The sequence below is a fragment of the Cydia splendana genome, chromosome 9 (genome assembly GCF_910591565.1).
Source record: "Cydia splendana chromosome 9, ilCydSple1.2, whole genome shotgun sequence".
NCBI lineage: Eukaryota > Metazoa > Arthropoda > Insecta > Lepidoptera > Tortricidae > Cydia > Cydia splendana.
The window spans coordinates 19,066,123-19,085,210 of record NC_085968.1 but is presented as its reverse complement, the minus strand read 5'-3'; the positions used below and the strand labels follow the sequence as shown (position 1 = coordinate 19,085,210).

The window sequence follows — 19,088 nt, the reverse complement described above, 5'->3', positions numbered from 1 at the left end:
AACGTATAGTGTACTCATCTAATAGGTATGTACGATCTACCCTCCCTACCATCAACTACCATGTACATTTTTTCACATGAATAGGGAGTATTAGGTCGGAGCCCCATTGCTCCGCACGCTACATCCACGGATGGTCCACGGCCCACGTTTTAAATACAAACCGTGGGCAAGCCCACGAAATTTCCTTTGTATAGCAACGTGGGTCGTGTACATAGCGTGCGCAGCAGTGGGGCTCCGGCCTTACTGCAATGTTCTGCCGCCAGAGTGCAGCACTAATTTGTTTAGTAAACCATAATTAATCATTATAGGCAGTTTACATTCGCGGCTCGTGGCTCGGCTCGCGGCGCGTCTCGTGGCTCGGCTCGCGGCGCGTCTCGTGGCACGTCGAGCTAATGATTACACTATCTCCTCGTGGCTCGGCGTGGGCTCGGCTTGTTTCACGATAGGCCATGTGATTGATCTAGTGACGCCCTCTACGAGTTTTGCGTAAAGCCCCCTCCTCACTCGTGCGCGAATCGCGGCGCGAAGCCGCGAACGCGAGTGTGGCGTCGATTTTCGCAGACAGCGAAATCGACTCCACACTCGCGGATCAGGGGTTGATGTGCTGTGAGGTTGAGTGATCGGGGTCTGAGGGATTGGGTCAGTGGCGGGGCGGGCGGATGGATTTAGTTGACAGGAATTATAATTTCCCAGACGGCCTCGAGAAAATTCCTGGTTCAGGGTCGAGGGGTTCCTTAAGAGGGGCTTAATATTCCCTATTATAGCGATATCCAGACGGGATGATCAAATTGACCGATTTGATCAGAAATGAAATTGGCGTCAATCTCCAAATTAATCACCAATTTTCATGAATCTACTATTAAACTGGATTGGGCATGAGTGGTGGGGATAACTGACAAAACAGGATAGTCTTACGTATCTTTCAGTAGGAGTAGCAGAGAAAGCGCTATTATTGTTTGTCCTTATCACAGTCTCACATATTTTTTGTTCCCCACCTTTTTTTTAGTATGGATAATGGTGGGCAACAAATAAATTCGACCAATCACAGTGTCGCATTTGCGTATGTTTTGTCCCTCACGGAGGCACGCGTATACCACTTCTATACGATCCTACCTTCTACTCGTATGCCAATTTTAGATTTATAATGATATTATAGCTCTCTAAATTAAAAAAATGCCCCGGATCGAAAATACTGGCGTCACAAATTGGTATTCATGAGTCCGCACCTCATGTTATCGGTCATTATCGGTGGTTGAATTCGGCGAGCCAAATTGGCGTTTGCGTCCTCACGTCCTGATTCGATCGGGCAATTTAATCAGATTGGCGAAAAATTGACTAGTCTGGATACGCCTTATGAATGAAAGGCTTGGTGTTGATTGTAAAATATGTTATAAAATTAAATAAGGGTGACCATCATAAAGGGGTTATTTATATTTACAATCAATATCAAAAGAAGACAACAACATTTATGAACGTAGATTTTTCTGGAAATACTAGATTATGAACGCGTCCATGAGTGAACAGTACAAATATCTTCCGTCCCGCTCGCACAAATAACATGGAGGATCGCTGTAGAAACTGACTTGAGCGTATTTGCCTTTGTTTACGTGTTGAATTAATGAAAGCAGAAAACTGTGGATATAACAAGTGCAAAAAGAAACATCCTTCTTTGGGTTATGAGATTTCTACAAAGACATTCTTACAGAGTTACTGCGGAAGACTAAAATTTGTGAAATGAATAACGGAGACATCGGGGGGTCCAGAGGAAGAGGCCGCGGTTGGCAGCAGCCAGAAAACCAGCCGCGGGAGCTTCGGCGCCCGAAGAACGTCGTCGAGGATGCTAAAGGTAACAGGACGCGGTAAATACCGTACTTCTCAAACCGAGCCAGCGCGCGATGACGTCGCCATAGTCGCCCAGTTAACTGCGTTTTTATTCAAGTCTTCAGGTGAAAGTAAGGATTTCAATTTCTAATGACGTAGACGTAATTTGACAGAAGGAAGACGGGGCCGGCCGCATACTTGCGGTATTTTTCGTTGAATCCTTGATTCGTCTTCAGAATTATACGTTTTTATAGTTTATGCAATTTGCCCGTTTTGTATAAATACCTACGTAATTATCTAGTGTGACAATTTAATCAAGTGCTTTGACCTGCAATTTAATTTCTTTGAGGGAGCCACATGTGTCTGTGTCACCCAGGATTTTAAGAAATAGTGTCCTACATTCATGCCTGAGTAAGCAGTTATTGATATTAGAACAAAAATTTGTAAACAATATTAGTTTCATTATTGAAAAAAAGCCAGTTTCCTGCCATAATTATCATATAATACCTATATAACCCAAACTTAAGGATACCCCCTTGTGGCCCTTGTGTTGATTAGGAGATCAGAATCAAATACTTGCTATTTGGACTTTGGAATGTAACTGTTGTCATCTAAATGATAAACATCATGGATAAGTTTAATAACATGTTATCTAATTTATTTTACACAAATAATTTCAAGGTTTCACCAGAATTACCTGACCTGAGAATATTTAATAATTAATGTTAAAAATGGGATTGGCAATCTAAAGTATGAAAGGGTTGTTTTGTTTTTAAAGGTGTTTTTTTTAATGCTTCAGAGATTAGAAAATATTCAGGATGAAGAATCTCCATAGTCCATACAACACTGCACATATATTCTGCTTGCAAAATATGGCTAAAAATTATTACATTGTTGGTTGTCAATAAAGGTGATCTTTAATTTCCATCATTATTCATTTTACACCAACAATACGAATGGAATTTACACATTTACTTTCAATATTCATATCTATATGTTTCTTTTTCATAAGATGTCTTTAAATAGATGCAAATTTATGATACACATTCATGTACAAACTACTTTATTATACAGACTGAAGTAAATTTATTATGTATGAATAAAAAAAAGAGAAATAAATAACTTATGAACTAAATATATCTATGAATAAAACTAATTTAAAACAAAGAACCCTAAATAGGTATATCTAAAATTAAACAATCAATATAAAAACTACTGATTTTATTGTTCAGACTGTTTTTATTGTATTTTTCACTTTTACTTAAACTGAGTTGGCCCCACGTTGGCCCAAGGGCCATAGGGTCATACATATTATTATATATTTTTTTGCCAAAAATAAAAGTGATGATCACTTTTATGTTTGGTTTGTAAATATAAAGTATGTTTGTGTTTAACGTAAAACCTAGAGGTCAATAAACTTGTTGCAGATAAATACTACTATTATCAGATATTATACATGCAATCTCTAATAGAATTATTTTATTTATCTGTAATTTTTTCCCCAAGTTTCTTTTTAATTTTACTTCTATCAATTTTTGTTGCTGAAGCAATTTCTTCCAGAAAATGTTTGGGTAGTGCAGAATTGCAGGTAGAGGAACATTCCACAAAAAAATATAAATGAGATTTTCAAAATTGCAATATATTTTAATGACACAATGTAATAATTTCCACATTCGAATTATTTTTGTAATTTTGTTGATCAGTGGAGGCACCCAAGTCGAACCTGTCCGCGGAGGCGAAGGAATGGTACCCACCGAACTACACCCCGCAGACATATGCTGCCGACCCAGCCCCCTATCGACCCCAGAGGTTCTCCGTGCAGGACCGCCTGCGGCAGGCGCAGGATCAGAACCCGTACAACTTTGACAACATGAACTACTCGCTTGAGGAGGCTGAGAACATGGACTTGAGGGTATGTGTATCCTGAATATACTACACACAGATTTATGACACCCTCAGACTTCGACCAAAACCAGGTTAAATAATAATAATAAATAAAATTAATAAAATTCATTTATTTCGAGTAACGAGGACTGCAAGGTTAAAATTGGCTTGATAGAATAAAATCACGAAAACATGTTTAATTTTTATTAAATTTCAATTGTATATTGTTACCCGGCATACCACAGCGGTACAATTTTAGTATAAGATAGCTAGTAAAACCGCCGAGGTATGTGACAAGCAAAAATTTTATCAAAAGTATATTTACAGCGTTATTGTGGCAAACCGTTAAAACGCTATGGCCATATCTTCCGTCATATCTTTTATTCCCTTCTAATTTCTACGCCCCTCTTAATATTCATGAGAGTTTGAGTACTTGGACAATCTAAAGTAATTTTCTTGTTATAATATTGTTTCATGTTGCTGTATAACTTTATTTATGCCTCTATTGTGAAGAATCAAGTCATCTGAGTATTTAGCCTCCTACACGTAGACCAAGAACATACTGGCGCGAGAAACTGGACTTTCAGAATAGTATAACTCATTAGGTACTATTTATAAACTAGATGCATCAGATAACTCATAAATGACATTATCATTGCCAAACAAGGAGTAAACAAGATAAAATTTACAATTATTTATAGTATGTAAAGTTCATTAACCATTACTGAAATGACCAAAGTCATTCAATCTATTATTTTCGCACAGGAGAACATCGGCAACCTGATAACCGTGATGTGCGAGATAACCTTCGACCCGGGCAAGTTCGACACCCTGTGCGGACCGTTGGTTGACTCGTTCGCCTCCATGCTGCACGAGCGCAGTTATACGAGGGCGCTCATCGACGCCATCGTCAACCAGGTACACTTAACAACGGTCTAATACCTGTTACTACTACCCTTTACAACATTTAGGTACCAAAGAAGTTTAGTAACGAAATAAGGTTGATACCTCGGTTAAATCAATTGCTGCCTTCAAGGGCTTCGCCAGCCGATGGACGAAGTTGATATCGCCAAAGACCTTGTGGAGGGAAGGGAATACATTGTTTGTAATATTTCATCTCAAGGGAGGGGGGATAGCAGCCTCCCCTGCTCTCCCTAGCGACGCTCTTGCCTGCACTGTTAACATACATAGACAACTACAAAAAATATCAGCACATCCCAATGAACGGGAGGTATTCATATAAAAAAAGTAAAAATGTATATGCTAAAAATCAACTATTCAAAAAGCGAGTATTCAGGGTTCTCAAATTCAGCAATGCATATGCATAAGAGGCTATTTTTCTCATCAAGCGGTTCGTCTGGTCGTTAAATAGCTGAAAAAAATTGAATCCGTGAGAGGGTTTTGTTTCATTCTTCATGTTCACGAATTATTGTAAGAATGCCCGGTTTATAACTTGCCACAACCTAAACATTTGCCCCCAGTCGATCGGGGAGCCCAACTTCCGCTACAACGGCGCCCGTCTCTGCTCCATGTACGACTCCCTCGCCCCGCCGGAGGAGTCCACCTTCCGGGCCTGTCTGCTCGAGCGCTGCTCCGCCGACGAGAACAAGATCATCACCGGCCTCGAGGGCTCCGAGGAGAACGTGCGCGGCTTCGCCATGTTCCTGGCCGAGATCTACACCCAGCTAGAGGACAGCCAGGTTAGTCACATGCCTCCGGAATACCTCCCCATTTCCCAGTGTTCACAAGATTCTGTTGTTTTTAGTTTAGACACCATATCCAAAAAAGTCCAAAGAATAGCCAGAAATGTGAAATTGATAAATTTAGTCGTTGAAATTGTACACCTTTTGTTAAGTAATATCTAAATAACAAGTATTGATTCCTATTAGCACGTCTTCTCATCTTGGCTTTTAATAATGAGGTCGCGAGCGTGCGTCAGCGGTAATATATGACGAGAAGGGGCAGTTTTTAAAAATTCATCAAAAGATTATGGTGATAAGTTGTTATACTAAATGATGTATAAGAACAGTTTCAGGAAATTTTGGCAATTGTTTAAGTACCAAAATTACGTTGAAATTAAGTCGATTTTCAGAGAAATTGTCACTTGTTTTGAAGTAATTCTAGAGAAAATTGATTTCGTCTAACTTTCATTTACACTACTTCAAAGTCATAATAACAAAAATCTAGTTTATTAAAGTTGGAGTACAGGATATGTGTAATACAAAATTACCATTTTTAGCAGTCTAAAATTTACAAATAAGATCTGCAAAATCAGTGCTTTACGCGCGTTTACCTAAACGTCCATCAGAAAAAAAATCATTACTAAATTTAGTGAGTCTGTTTTCAAAATATGATCTGTAAAAGTGCAAGATAAGAAGACGTGCTAATAGAAACCAGTACTTGTTATTTCTATTACGTAACAAAAGGTGTACAATTTCATGGACGAAATCTATCAATTTTACATTTTTGCGACTAAAATCGATACCGGCCTCTTAAATGACTGTGTGTTGTTTGTCTTAGGGCGGACGGATCCGGTCGCTCGGCGAGAGCCTGTGCAAGGTGCTCTTGCACCTCCTCGACACCGACAACGAGCCCAACATCAAGTCCGTGTGCCAGCTGCTCAAGGTAACTTACTTGTAGTTACTAGCGAGCGACGATCAAAATGTACAGACTTGAATCTTTAGCCTTATGGGTAGAGCCCATTCCATTACCTAACCTAACACATTCACTGCAAGTGACCCGCTAGGCATATTCTCTGTTTGTAGGAGCTTTAGTTACCAATGTGAAAACCATGTAATCGGCTTCGTTCGTAGCGCGAAGCTCGCACTGGCGGTGATTGTATTAAGGATCGTGGATAGGTAAGTCTTAGGAGATGTGGTATAACAGCACCATATGCAGCAAAGTCGGTTTTGAAATTAAGGCCATTTACACTTGTAGCGATATAGTCGCGATTCATTCTCAATACAAGCAATCATGCAGCTATAAAACTTGTGTTTGTTTCGACGCAAAATGTTGCAGCGTATACACCGTGTTTGTTTTGATTTCCGTTAATTTCAAGGGTGCATTCCTGAGCTTAAATCAAGTAACTTTCTCAAAGGGGTCATCCATTAATTACGTCACACTTTTAGGGGGAGGGAGGGGGTCAAGAAAATGTGACATATTGTGACATGGGGGAGGGGGGAGACACAAACTTTGTGACGTCACTTTAAGTTCATCAGTAACCGAAATTTTTTTTTTAAATTATTTTATTCGCTGTACATTGAAATAACAAGTTTTTAAAACGATAATCGTTTTTATTCTTTTAATTTTCTTTCCTAAGCAGTTTTGGGTTATAAAATTACTAATATTTATATCGTCAAAAATATTTTGATAAAATATTAATAATACTTAGGTACTTACTTAATTCGATTTGGCGATTTCGTAGAAAAAATGTGACGTCACACTAGGGGGGAGGGGTTTGCCAAATGTGACCAAATGTGACAAGGGGGGGGGAGGGGTCAAAAAACCTAGAAATTCGTGTGACGTAATTAATGGATGACCCCAAAGACACCGATATTCTAATTAACTCCATTTCGGAGATAAACAATAATTTATTTTTTTCCTATAAGGCCTCTACAAGCGTGTACACTTGCCTTAGGGCCGGTTTACGGATTAGTGTTTAGAATGAGTTCATACATTTGCTACTAAACTTAGGCTACAAATATAATGACCACCAAAAAATACTTTGGTACCCTAAATAAAAAAATCATGCTTACCAAAAAAAATTACTGAACACCAAAAAAATAAGACCTAAAAATACAAAAGTACCACCATTTTAATTACGACTGCACTTCAAATTGTATTCAAATACCAAATATATTGAATGATCACCAAAAATTATTAATGATCACCAAATCTTGAAGACCAAATTAATGCGATATTTTCACCTAAATAAACCACTATGATTACCAAAAAATGTATACATATTACCAAATAAAGTAAACTGATGCCAAAATTACTAGCCCCTCCCGCTCAACCCCCCGTACCCCGCACCGCATACCTACCTTACCTAATCTACTTTTCTAGTAGCATTTCGTTATGCTACTAGAAAAGTAAGTCAAACTGCTATCAGTTAAGTGGGTTAGGTTAGCACTGCGACCCTTACAGAAACGAAATGGTACTAGATAAGTAGGTCAGGTTAGGTTTGAACTGCGACCTTTACAGAAACGAAATGCTACTATAAAAGTGGGTTAGGTTAGGTTAGAACTGCGATCCTCACAGAACCAAAATGCTACTAAAAAAGTGGGCTAGGTTAAGTTTCAACTGCTACCCATGCAGATACGAAATGCTACCAGAAAAGTGGGTTAGGTTAGGTCTGAACTGCGACCCATACAGAAACGAAATGCCAATAGAAAAGTGGGTTAGGTTTGCTATCCTATTAAAGCAAATGACTCCAAAATAATCATTCTTCTAGGAACGAAATGCTACTAGAAAAGTGGGTTAGGTTAGGTTTGAACTGCGCCCCATAAAGAACCAAACTGCTATCAGAAAAGTGGGTTAGGTTAGGTTTGAACTGCGACCCTTACAAAATAATCATTCTACTAGAAACGAAATGCTACTAGAAAAGTGGGTTAGGTTAGGTTTGAACTGCGCCCCATATAGAACCAAACTGCTATGAGAAAAGTGGATTAGGTTAGGTTTGAACTGCGACCCTTACAGAAACCAAATGCTACTAGAAAAATGGGTTAGGTTAGGTTTGAACTGCGACCCTTACAGGAAAGAAATGCTACTAGAAAAGTGGGTTAGGTTAGGTTTGAACTGCGACCCTTGCAGAAAAGAAATGCTACTAGAAAAGTGGGTTAGGTTAGGTTTGAACTGTGACCCTTACAGAAAAGAAATGCTACTAGAAAAGTGGGTTAGGTTAGGTTTGAACTGCGACCCTTACAGAAAAAAAAGGTACTAGAAAAGTGGGCTAGATTAGGTTTGAACTGCGACCCACACAGAAACGAAATGCTACTAGAAAAGTGGGTTACGTTAGGTTTCAACTGCGAACCTTGCAGAAAAGAAATGCTACTAGAAAAGTGGGTTAGGTTAGGTTTGAACTGCGACCCTTGCAGAAAAGAAATGCTACTAGAAAAGTGGGTTAGGTTAGGTTAGGTTTGAACTGCGACCCTTACAGAAACGAAATGCTACTAGAAAAGTGGGTTAGGTTAGGTTAGAACTGCGACTGTAACAGAAATAAAATGCTACTAGAAAAAGGTGACGAAGTGGATTAATTAATTTAATAGGATAACGATAATTATATTAAATATTTGCACATTTTTAATTAAAATGTGGTTAAAATTTTGGTGGTCATTTACTAATTTTGGGTTTACAATGATTATTTTGGAGTCATTTGCTTTAATATGATATCAAGATATAAAAATTTGGTTATAATTTTACATTAAAATGGAGTTCTAATTTTGGTGGTCATTTACTATTTTTGGGTTTACAATGATTATTTTGGTGTCATTTTCTTTAATAGGATAGCAAGATGTAAAAATTTGGTTATCATTTCACATTAAAATGGGGTTTGAAATTTGGTAATCATTTAGTATTTTTGGGTTAATAATGATTAGTTTGGTGTCATTTCCTTTAAAAGGATAGTAAAGTGTAATAAAATTGGTAATCATTTCACATTAAAATGGTGTTATAATTTTGGTGATCATTCATTATTTTAGGGTGGTAAAATAGATTTTTTTGGTATTAAATTTTACTAAATCTGGTGATCAGTTAAATAGCAGCCCTAAACTTAAGTACAATCTCGGTCGATCGATGCTCGAAATGACATTGATATGTCACAGATTTCAATTGTTTGGTTGAGTTAAATGTAATGCCCATGTTACAACAACGCTATATGCTACATGTAATTACTTTTTAAACTTAATTTTTCCTTTTTTAAAGCAAAAAAAAATTTTTTTTTTTAAGTATGCGATTTAGTTCTCTTAAACGTACTTAACCATACCCCGAAGTTAACGGAATTCAATAAAAACACGGTGTATAAACACCCCTATGACAAACAGCGCTTTCCCTTTTTCACGATATAGGAGTTAAACAAGCAGACGGATCGCCTGATGGTTAGCGATTACCGCTACCCATGGACACGCACAACACCAGAGAAGTTATATATAGTTACACATTGTTCCCTGAATATATAGTACCATCTTCAAAAACAAAATATTGCTGAGGAATGCTCGGATTCTCGTGCTGACGCATACTGCACAAATAAACGTGTCGCTCGCTGCAATGATTACTTATTTAATTTTAATACGGTTATGCATAAGATGACGTCAGTGACCCCAATAATATGGTCGCGCATTGTCTCTTAACTTGTAACTTATGGATGTCTTTAGATGTTTTTTTTTAGGTACCTAATAAAAGTTTTATTCTCTTCTTGATTTATATGAATGTTATAGACAGACTCATTTCCTTACATGTGCTAACCCAGCACACAACAACTCTAGGAGCCCAGTTTGAACGATTTACTTTGTTTAGGTATATAAGTACTCGTATTGTCAGGTGACAACGAAAACTCACTAATTACAAAAAAAGTAGTAAACAAAAATCAACCTTGTTTTCTCTGAACTTGTAGTAGTACCTAATTAATGAGTTTTAGTTGTCACCCGATGATGTTTTGTTATTTCCGGCAAAGTCAAAAGGAGGGAATTTGAAATAAACATGCTGCAATGATCACTTGTTTATTTTAACACTTTCGCAACCAGGCAAAATTTCAAACAATACCCCAGAAACCGACAGTACTCGCTAGTCGGGCAACGACGTGCAACTCAATGCCGCACGCCGCGAACCCGCTAGTCGGGCAAGCGGCGGACGCTTAGGGCTGTGCCAAGTAACTTTCGTATAAGTACGTGGATAAAATTAAATCTGCTGTCTCATCTGTTTAGGCTCCCCGTTTTGTTCTTCTCCTAATTCTAACTCCTATTGATACATACCCGTGTATGCAATTTCACGTAACCAACTAATAAGAATTTTTATTTTGTAATCGCATTAGGTAAAGTAAATAAAAATACAAAGTGAAGTAATAAAATATAATAATCAACTGTACCAACTTTTCGACCACATAATAATCAGAAGACTTACAATTTTTTCTGTTAGTGGCAGTGGCAGCCCTGAGGTAGTGAAGATGCAATGCTTGCCCGCCTGTCGGGCACTTCGGCTTCGCGTGTAGGTTTATAGCTCTTGCCCGACTAGCGGGTATGCCGGCATCTGAGTAAAGTTTACGAGTGCCCGAGAGTCGGGTACGCGGTGTCGAATGTGTTAACCCGGTCATGCATAAGATGACGTCAGTGACCCCAATAATTGCGGTCGCGTCGTGATTTTCTCTTAACTCACGGATTGTAAGCTTTTTGATGATCGTATTTATATGTTTTCGTTTCGATGTTGTGATATTTTTCTGAGATAATATCACTTTGGCGTCTTCACTTATCCATAAATAGAATAAAAATAAGATTAAAAATGTTAGTACAGTACAAATTTAGAAAGTTTAAACCACAACGAAAACGCTGTCATATTATTTTAAATTTATATATTGATATGTACGATCATGACATTATTAAGCAATATTAGATATTGTAGCGTAAACGGAAAACTTATTATTTTTTCATTATGGTATTTTTTTATTTATTTGGATGTGACGTGATGCATTGTGCGCAGTTTCTGTCGAATAAAAATTGGAATGTTTCATATGTGCCTACGCTCGAATGTGTAAACTATTTCTCAAGATGTGTTGTTTTATAAAGGCCAGACCACACTGGTCTTATATGTATACGTAGTACATCACTTCTTTCAATGTGTAACGTAAACGATGCATAGCAGAAAAAGCTGGAGTCGTGCTGTTTACCGTATGCGATGTGATTTGGTCTTGAATGAGGCGTTAGGCCCAGACTTAACTATAACGGACAGCGGGTGCAAGCGGCATTTTAACACTGAACTCGATTCATTATATGCTAGGCTTTGCACGCCCGCTCGTCGCCTCGTTGTTCACTGGCTGTTGGGAGTCCAGAAAGCAGTCATTGCTATTAGTTTGGCATATCGTATTGATAATTTAGCAAATTGATCAAATTTCCCTATTTTATCTTAATTATAACATATATTTATGGTGTTTAAAATGTAACAGTTGATAAATCAAATATCTTTCGCAGATATTACACGTCAGGAATCAATTTTGACTTAATGTTTTGTGTTCAGCTTTCGGGTATAGCCCTGGACGCGGACTGTCCGGGCGGCATGCACGCCATGTTCGAGCGGCTCAAGCGCCGGGCCTCTCTGCCCGCCGTGCGCGCTGTACTGGCGCTCCGCCAGGGCCGCTGGGGGCTCACCGAGCCCAATAGAGGTATGTATCAGTCCCTCCACCTTATGTACCCCTGCTACAGGACGGCACTTTCTAACACTTCAAGTCACTTTTAATGTGGTTTATTTTATTTTGTATACATACGCAATAATATTTTCATCCGCCGCTTCCTGATTTCGGATATCGGTACAGTTTGGGGTGAAAATTGTCCCCAAATATAATTTTATGATGTTTCTGACATATTAGGTCGTTTAGGTACAGTGACGAACGGCGACGGTCCCGGCGCGGGCGACGGCGGGGGAGGGCCGGCGGTGGGGGGAGGGTTCCTGGCGGATGGGCACTCGCTCACGGCCGAGGAGTGCGCCTTCCTGCAGAGCAACCTGCCGCCCAAGTCCGCCGCGCTCGAGGAGGACATACTGTGAGTATGAGCCCACTGTACTATCAGCGACACTCTTAACTGTCCATCGGTATCGGTGGACCTTATGCCTGCCGTAATAAGGTCTACTGATAGACAGTTAACAGTGTGGGCGATGGTATGACTGAGATAGCGGGAGGTTCGCGGAAATATTTCCCGGAAAGCCCGCGCGGAACGAAAGGAAATTATCTTGCCCTGTCAATCCTTAGAACTGTGTCAAATTCTTGTATCTTTTTTTATGGCCTGGATATTGTCAGCGCTTTATGCCAAATCTCATAGAACAAAACTAGGGACAGCAAACCATTGACAGTTGTCGACCCGATTGCCGCACGAGGCACCTTCATACGGATAGTGGATCGCAATTTTTAAAATCCTGCAGTTTTTCTGGGTTTTAAGATGCACCAAAAATTCCAAAAAAGGTGATTGTTACCGAGGATTCTAGACGCAAAAAGGTTGTAAAAACCTTTGTTTTGTAATATGAATTGAGTACATATTAATATAAGTGGTCAATTTAGTGATCGCCATTTTTAACTTTTTAGATATATATCCGATCGCATGTGAAATCGAAATTAGAAAAATAAGGTGTGCCATTTTCAAGTTTAATTAGTTAGGTAGTTAAAATTATCTTATTACTTATATTGCAGTGCAAATTTTAAGAAAATATTATTATTTTTGTAATAAAATCAAAAATCTTTCTTAAAAATTAACAAATTAACGGCCTACTGATTGTGACCCTGCATACGAAGCTGGAGGTTCCGGGTTTGAATCCTGTGGGCGCAGCACGGTTCCATTTTTATCGTATATCACTATGCGCGTCCCTTTCGCACTTACATACTTGTTAGAACGTGACAGGCATGGTGACAAGGGATAAAAACGCGACCGTGCTACGCCGCCTGGTAAGCATTTATATGTGTGTTGTATCACGAATATTTGTTCCTGAGTTATGGATGTTATCTATATAATGTATCTAATTATCTATTATTCAAAATTACTCATCTAGGGATTCTAGGGCCAAAATCCAAAGAGGAAAATGTCGAGAACGTTTGTATGGATTTTTTTTTATTTAACATACACACAACCATCTTTACAGGCTATCCTAATTCGACAGTATGGAATTTTAACACAAAAGAAACTAAACAACATAGGTACATTATTACAAATTACAGTAACACAATACATATAACGTGGCCTTTGTGAATTCGTTCAAAGAACAAAAAAACAAATCTAACTCGATCGCTACTCGATTAAGGGGCCGAATTGCGCGCGTAAAGGGGGCCTGGCGAAGGAGTTAGATTTGTTTTTTTGTTCTTTGAACGAATTCACAAAGGCCACGTTATATGTATTGTGGCCACGTTATATGTATAAATGACCACTAATGTATCCTCTTCAAGCGTTCGCTAAATTTTATTGTATGGGAAGTTTCATAGATCTCTGCTGCATGACTTAACAGTTTGTTAACTGTGGTTGGTGCTACTGGCCCTAATATGGCCAGTTTTACTGAACATTTAAATGATTTCTTAACTATCAATGAGATGTTATTATATATATAATATTTCAGTGAGGAACTGGAGAACGACGCCTGGGACACCGGCATGGACGCCGAGATGCAGGCCGGCTTCCTCGAGTTCCTCAAGATGTCCAACCAGATCAACCGATAACCGAGGTCCGGTGGGCGAACTAAAAAAAATATAAAACACAAAACTACTTATAAAAAGATTTATCCCTAGAGCGACCAAGTTTGTAATCACTCTAGAAGTTGGGAAGGATTCTTCAATGTTTTGCCTTACATTGCGAGGATATGTTTAGACCTTAGACTACCTTAGAGCATTTAGTAACTGGAGACGTCATGGCTGTCATTTTCTGTATGAAACACTCTGCCAATTTTTGCGGGGGAGGGGACGTCAAATGTATTGATGACAAATAGCCATGTCAGTCCATACAAAAATTTGCACAATTGTGCAAGTTTTTCGGCAGAGGGTTAAGCTCTTAAAGGCGACTCCAGTTATTAAATGCTCTAAGGTAAAGTCCGTGGGCGACAGTAATTGCTTACCATCAGGCGATTTGTATGCTCGTTTGCCTCCTATATCATAAAAAAATTGGGTGTTTCATACATTTAGGCTTAATGATGTGGATGTTATGAATTATGAACCGAACCAGACATTTTTTTTGCATTTTCGGCCCCACAGTAAAAATTGTTTAGTTTGACATACATATTTACGTCGTAAAATAAGGCAAACTGTGGACGTATCCTGTATAGACTATTAATCTCGCCTGTGTCATCACTGCAGCTTAGTTACTCAACGAATCGAAACTCGAAACTGATTATACAAATCAGATCGATAAAGCCAGAAACATCGTAGTCCAATCCATCTTTGGACCGACTCGGCAAACGATAATGTGAAGGTGCCACCATAAACGTGAAATCCTAGGAAAATATTGAATAGATGTTATGTTTATAGTAGCATTTACATACTGTCAGTGCAGTGTTAAAGTAAGAACGCTAAGCACGAAAATTTACGTACATTGACCCCGCCTGTTCCTATCTAACGCGTGTAATTATTTTGCTTTCCCGCCCATGATGCCGGCGGTCAATGCCACTTTGTGAGCCGGACAGCAATAAATTTATGCGCGTGCGATAGAGATAGGAACAGGCGGGTCAATGTACCAAATTATTCGTGCTTAGCGTCCTTACTTTAGCTTAGAAGGACTACTTGGAGGGCCCTACGTACCCTCTAGCTTAGTGTTTTATGCGCCATCTATATCTTTAAGATTAACACTTGAGGAACTTGAAAGAAGTTTTATTCCCGCGCCGCTAGATGGCGCCTTTTAGAGTGGTTAGACAATTGGACATTATTTAAGAGCTTTTTAATTTTAAACATCGTGCTTTTTTTCTTGAATAGCATAATAGGATTGTCGATACAGTACACACGTTATACATGTTGACGGACTTACTGTGGGATTTACGTGTAAATATAAGTATCTATTGAATATTGAGAAATTGATAATGACATAAAATATCTTTAATCCACCCGGCGTTTGGTTTTTTCCAAAGAATTGATTGTACGAGATGTGTGAAGTCTTTAGATAAATATTCCGACTTTGACAATAGATGGCGCTGTACGGCTGTAACTCTGGCTGTCAAAAGTTGACGTTTGACAATTCAGTTACCACTGAACATGGTGGTAAAGCCATCTGCCGTCGCGGGCACGGTTATTCTTAATCTCTACAATCAATAACTTTGGTTTTGTCTATATTTATACGTAAACATGTGGAATATTGGCGATTATTATGAATTCCTTGGATTAAATGTAAACAAGTTATTATGAATATATTTGTTCTAGAATAACACTGCGGCACACGCTACGTACGTATGCGACTTTTATTTTAACCTTTTCACATTCTCCATATCTATATATAAATGCCAGGTATACCCCTACTTGAGGCCAAAACCATTGGGATAGATAACAAGATCATCTATACAATATTTTTGTTACTTAAACCACAGCGATGTCTATGATTTACTTTGAAATGACAGATGTAGTGCGTAATTGTTTTCCATCGTACTTTCTCGGAAACGTTCGTATTTGTCACGTTACTTCAGTCAACCTCAGTACTATTTGTACCGAGACTGATTGAAATAGCAAGACACGTTCGTACGTTTCCGTGGAAATACGACGGAAAAGAATTATGCACTACATCTGTAAGCATGAAAGTTATTTTAACTCCTGAGACTAAATGTACATTACAATGTACATAATCGTGCAATCTAATTTGAACCAAATAAAGTAGCATTCTTTTGTTTCATTGCTTTTTAAAACAAACGAAATCCGTATAACACTTTAAACTCTCGCGTTTTGTACACATATTTAATTACACAAACGGCCTTTCCGTGACCATGCACAGCTGATGCTGCCACTCAGCTGAAACGTCGGAATTAAATGTAAAAACAATGAAATTATATCACGGTAGACCCGTTTGTGTAATTAAATAAACGAAATCCGTTCCAATTTCCTTATAGAATAAGGTTCAAATTAAAAATATGAAAACTTTATGCTGGGTCTTACGTTAAAGCCTTTAAATTTCGTAACTGATGTCGTGCGCCGCAGTGGGCACATTCATCAGCCTTACATTTGATCTTGTTTACATTTCGTCACATTAAGTTAGTGATCTCATCCATTTATCCTGCCTCGCTCGACGTTTGCCTCGCCCGTCTATAGCGATACAGAGGGGCCGAGGCAAACGCCAGACGTTTGAAATTGCCGTGAATCGCTGAATAATTAACTTTTTCGTTGGTACAGTCGCGAGTCGTCTACACTTCTAACTGGCCAATTGTAAACCTTATATTGCATTTAAATCCCGTTATCAATGTAGCAATGCATGGAAAATCAGGATTGGCAAAAGTACCCTACCTTCACCGTTGATGCCCAACTTCGCCCATGTAAAATATTAAAATAATAATTTATGCAAGAAATAAATATTCAAATCAATTCACGATAAAAAGAGCTGTGGAAATATAAAGTAAAAAAATAAAAATTCTGAAATAAGCTACTTTCTCCACCCGTCCCCAACTTCGCCTCATCATGTTTTCATAATGAAAATTATGCTAAAACTTTTTTAAATCCTAAATCTTGAATACGCCCATGTATACAAATATACAATTTAAAGTGAAATTATGATTGAATGCTAGTTAAGGCGAAGTTGTCTACTTAAAGCGAATCTAAGGTATTTTTGCCAATCCTTATTTTCAATGCAACATTGATACCGGGGTTTGATTGTATTGTAGCACGGGCAGGTTTCCGTAACTCTACGACTGGCGCCTATTTTGAGCGATTGTAAACTTTATTGCGAGGTCACAAGGTACACAGCTGGTCAGTTAAGAGTATTGCTGTTATACTTACGTCAAACTCTCGTTGCACGCGCATACGTAGTGTGCTCTCTGTCACACCTACCTGCGGCGGGCGGCGTCCTGTCACATTTTTAATTGCTTCGCGTGCAGCGAGTATTTAACGCAACTATAGTACATATTACATTCAAAGGCTGATTGCCCGTGTTTTAACCATAGACAGATAGCTGTATATTTGTAGGTGGTTTTGAAGCGCGCGAACTAGATGATGCAAACGCCGTTGTTTTTTTTATTCGATAAATGAATAAAAAATTAGCTCTGGGTTGTCAAACGACAACGGCCCTTGACAGCCTAGCTACCGCATATTGTGTGGGGCAGTATAGCGCCATCTACTTGAGCTGTCAATATCTTATTCAACTACTTTACAAGTTTTAGTAACTTTGTCTAAGTTTTTTATTGGTAACTGGATTATCCGATGTAAAAGCAGAATGTACGGTGCCTTGCAGCGCCATCTAGTTAGCTTCAAAACCATTTCCATGATTTTTATAGTTTCTCTCTGTGTCTTAATCATCTGTCTATGTTTTAACTGATTGTTTATAAATTATTATGTACTTTTTTTTCTATAATTCAATGCATTATTTTATTGATTGTATGTCGCCGAATGAACAATTGTTTCGAATAGAATGTTGGGGTTTGGGTTGTGTGAGCCTTTAGCGCAATTATCGTATTTTCTAATGAAATTATATAGTCTTGTTCATTAATATGTGTGCATAAAGGTTTTACAATATTTACGACTGATGCATTGAGAATGGAATATTCAAATATTCGTGACCACCTTATGTCTGCTAAATATCTGTCATATGAGTTTGTCTCTTTCTTTCCTTTAGAGAGTGTGAGGGAGATGATACCGTTTGTGCCCCAAACAAATATTTCAAACCAATAATGCACACGTATTTATAAATTCGACTGTATTTGCCTTGTCTCTATGCAAAATGTTAAAAAATTTACGAAATTTGTGACGTGAGTCTAGGGCCGCCATACTTGTTTTTTTTTATAACTTGATATTTGAGTGCTGTGTCAGCTGTGTGATCGTCTGAGCAAATAGACTTGATATCTTTGACATGCTTCCGCCATAAGTGCTGCTAAAGTGACCACATACCATAGATAACAGAATAGGTCATTTTTAGGAATCTTTTCCTGTAAAAAAAATGTTTTAAATAAGTGCAAAAAATACATTTATATACATATTGTGTATATTGAGACATGTAATACGATAATAGTGCGTCACGCTCGCAAAGGCACGAGTATAAAGTGCGACACGCACACGCATTCACTGCCATCACGACCTACGCGTGTAGCCGATACGTATTATTTCCGCTTTGTAGCGAAGAGCGCTACCGAACAGCACCCGCCAAGCGCCTCACCGGCAGTGAATGTGTTAATACAAATACTTAAAGTGGTGACATAGCTTAAAAAGCTCTATTCTGTTATCTATAGCCATATACCCACTGAGCTGTTAGATTGCAATAATATTGAACTCCAGTTTTTGAATATTTATTCAGTGCGGGATTTATTTACTTGCAATTAGGAGAATGTTTATAATATTCCATTGTATTTTTGTTGCAGTGATATTATGAATGTTATAAGAATAAATGGATATTTTAATAAAAGTCATTTCAATAAAACAATACCGTTGTTTTTATTTACGAGCCAATCTTACTGTTATACTATAAGATGGAACATGGTGTTTTAAACCCAAATATAAGTATAATATATCATATCCCACCACGCATAATTAA

General features: G+C 38.3%; 1 protein-coding gene across 2 annotated transcripts; it reads left to right on the top strand.

The window, feature by feature from the left end:
• The first annotated feature begins 1,529 nt into the window (after positions 1 to 1,529).
• On the top strand, positions 1,530 to 18,977 carry LOC134793791 (polyadenylate-binding protein-interacting protein 1). Of its 2 annotated transcripts, none has more exons than XM_063765465.1 (8): positions 1,530 to 1,846; positions 3,525 to 3,733; positions 4,471 to 4,623; positions 5,187 to 5,405; positions 6,226 to 6,330; positions 11,929 to 12,073; positions 12,287 to 12,449; positions 14,005 to 18,977. In XM_063765465.1, the coding sequence occupies exons 1-8, from the start codon at positions 1,735 to 1,737 to the stop codon at positions 14,102 to 14,104; spliced, it is 1,206 nt and encodes a 401-aa protein (XP_063621535.1). In that variant the 5' UTR covers positions 1,530 to 1,734; the 3' UTR covers positions 14,105 to 18,977. The 2 variants fall into 2 exon arrangements, with proteins under 2 accessions (XP_063621535.1, XP_063621534.1); XM_063765464.1 differs by having other exon boundaries at positions 12,278 to 12,449.
• The last annotated feature ends 111 nt before the right edge of the window (positions 18,978 to 19,088 follow it).

What these genes read in the sequence shown, in the direction of transcription:
- LOC134793791 (XM_063765464.1), top strand. Translation starts at nt 1,735, where the DNA reads ATGAATAACGGAGACATCGGGGGGTCCAGAGGAAGAGGCCGCGGTTGG. An exon ending in CGTCGTCGAGGATGCTAAAG is followed by an intron (nt 1,847 to 3,524) that starts GTAACAGGACGC and finishes TTTGTTGATCAG; the next exon opens with TGGAGGCACCCAAGTCGAAC. An exon ending in CCCAGCTAGAGGACAGCCAG is followed by an intron (nt 5,406 to 6,225) that starts GTTAGTCACATG and finishes TGTTTGTCTTAG; the next exon opens with GGCGGACGGATCCGGTCGCT.